General features: G+C 35.9%; 2 protein-coding genes across 2 annotated transcripts in view; one reads left to right on the top strand and one right to left on the bottom strand.

The window, feature by feature from the left end:
- Positions 1-2,500, bottom strand: part of kcnd1 (potassium voltage-gated channel, Shal-related subfamily, member 1) — a 1,001,373-nt gene that overhangs the window by 875,980 nt on the left and 122,893 nt on the right. The window lies entirely within an intron of this gene.
- The window catches only part of plxna3 (plexin A3), a gene marked incomplete at its 5' end in the record, with an annotated part of 162,252 nt that overhangs the window by 85,753 nt on the left and 73,999 nt on the right, over positions 1-2,500 (top strand). The window contains 1 exon segment of the mRNA XM_039799446.1: positions 2,065-2,165. Coding sequence (XP_039655380.1) covers positions 2,065-2,165 — 101 coding nt within the window.

Raw genomic sequence — 2,500 nt, 5'->3', positions numbered from 1 at the left:
TGACAGGTAGGGAGACACAGAGAGAGACTTTTACATGAGGCTTCATCAGCCAATCAGAACGGCTGGCTGGCTCCCACAGAGGGACTCACAACAGAGCAGTTTAGGATAGAAACACCCAGTCAGCTGGGAACATTTCATGCTTTTAATTTTTATAATTTTAATAATCTTAATGCATTATTAATAATGTTGAAATTTGGAAAATATTATAAAAATTAATTATTTCTACAATTTTTAATTACTTTAAAAAATAATTTATTTTTTTCTATTTCAAAGTTTTGTTTTAACATCTTAGATTTATTTTCCATATTCTTAATTCTTTCTAACTATTTTTTGTAAGATTTTTTAATTCACTGTTAATTATTATTATTTACATTTTTAAATTTTAATAACAAAAAAGATATAGATTTATTTTTCTATATTTCTTCAATTTATTTTTTATTATTTGAAATATTTTTTAATGTTTTTAATTTACTGTTAATTTTTATTTTTTCATTTTTAAATATTTTTCTATATATATTTATTTTATTTTTTATTTAAAACATTTTTGTTACATTTTTTAATTTACTGTTAATTATTATTATTATTATTATTATTATTATTAAATAAAAAAAGATTTCGATTTATTTTTCTAAATATTTTTAATTTATATTTTATTAATTAAAACGCCTTTCGCCCGACGTATGCTGGGATTGGCTCCAGCCCCCCCACGACCCTGTGTGCGGGATAAGTGGTTGACGATGGATGGATGATAATTAAAACATTTTATTTTGATTTTATTTATTTTTTTTTTACATTTTTTTATTTATAAATGGGGACCCTGGGAAGAAGTCTCATCAAACGGAGGTCGATGGTCTGACTTGTGTCAGTTACGGGGTCCTTAACGTGAACAAGTTTGGGAACCACGGTTGTATATAAGTGTAGTGTATGGAAACAGAAAAGTCCATTTATGTTTTTAGCGTATTATAGAAGACTTGACATGTGAAGTGAACAAAAACCAAACCTGCTACATCATTTAAATGTTTTTTTACACTGGATTAATGACTTGTATTTTAAGTTTTAAGAGTTTCTTAACAGTTTAAACAATGCATCATCTCAGTGAATACACTGAGAGAGACTGGACTGCTGCATGAGAATGAAAACTGCAGAATCGGCTGTTTTATGAATGAAGTCTGGCAGAGAGATACAGCGTCACTGTGTCTTTAAAGAAAAGCCCTGATAATGAGGTCAGAGAGGAGACAGGATTCCCTCTGTGTGTGTGTGTGTGTGTGTGTGTGTGTGTGTGTGTGTGTGTGTGTGTGTGTGTGTGTGTGTGTGTGTGTGTGTGTGTGTGATACAATGAATGTATTCATGTGTGAACATTTGAATGAGAAAGAGACGGACAGAGTGTCCACTGTGTTTCACTGTGTTTACTGTCTCCCTGCTGCAATGACCTCTGGGTAAAAGATACCACACACACACACACACACACACACACACACACACACACACACAGAGAGAGACACAGACTGAATCACACACTGACTAACTGTCTGTAAAATCAAGCCTGATGTGTTACACACAGGCCTTAGGCTGTGTTACGGTCATCAGAAAACCACCAAACCACACTGATCTAACACACACACACACACACACACACACACACACACACACACACACACACACACACACAAATAAGTAATGTGGGAATGATTTCTGAGATGTCTTAAAACCAAAAGATCAATATCAAGTTAATTTAACATATTTATTTCAATATAAAAATAAAGTGATGATAGATCTGTGTGTGTGTGTGTGTGTGTAGCTGTGTGTGTGTGTGTGTGTGTGTGTGTGTGTATAGCTGTGTGTGTGTGTGTGTGTGTATATCTGTGTGCGTTTGTGTATATCTGTGTGTGTGTATGTATCTGTGTGTGTGTTTGTGTGTAGCTGTATGTGTGTATGTGTATATAGCTGTGTGTGTGTGTCGGTGTGTGTATATAAAGCTGTGTGTATATATCTGTGTATCTGTGTGTGTGATTGTAAATGTGTACCAACCTGTTTGCCCTGTGTGTGTGTGTGTGTGTGTTCCAGGTGAGCAGACTCCCTGTAGAGAGCTGTGAGCAGTACTCCAGCTGCTCGTCCTGTCTGGGCTCCGGAGACCCCCACTGTGGATGGTGTGTCCTCTTCAGCAAGTAAGAAACTTCACCCTGTCGCACACCAACTCCTGCACACTGAACCAGGCAACATCTAGCACGACTCTTTGCAGAGAAACTCAGATTTACAGATCTGTCGATTAAATCAACTAATCGATTAGTCGGTACAGTTGAATGAGTGTTAGTCGACTAAGAAGTTCTTCAATCGAGAACAGCCCTATTTATTAGCCCTCTTGTTGACCCACTTTCAAAAAGTTTCTATATCAGAAATTTGCGTCCCGATCCGCACAGATACAGGGTTTGCAGATAAATGTAAATCTCAGGAGACAGTGTTGGAAACGCAGATGCTGCACATCTGTCCATCTCCACACCTC

Source organism: Perca fluviatilis, chromosome 5, assembly GCF_010015445.1.
Source record: "Perca fluviatilis chromosome 5, GENO_Pfluv_1.0, whole genome shotgun sequence".
Taxonomy (NCBI): Eukaryota; Metazoa; Chordata; class Actinopteri; order Perciformes; family Percidae; genus Perca; species Perca fluviatilis.
The sequence above is the reverse complement of the archived record's forward strand: the minus strand, read 5'-3'. Positions and strand labels throughout refer to the sequence as shown.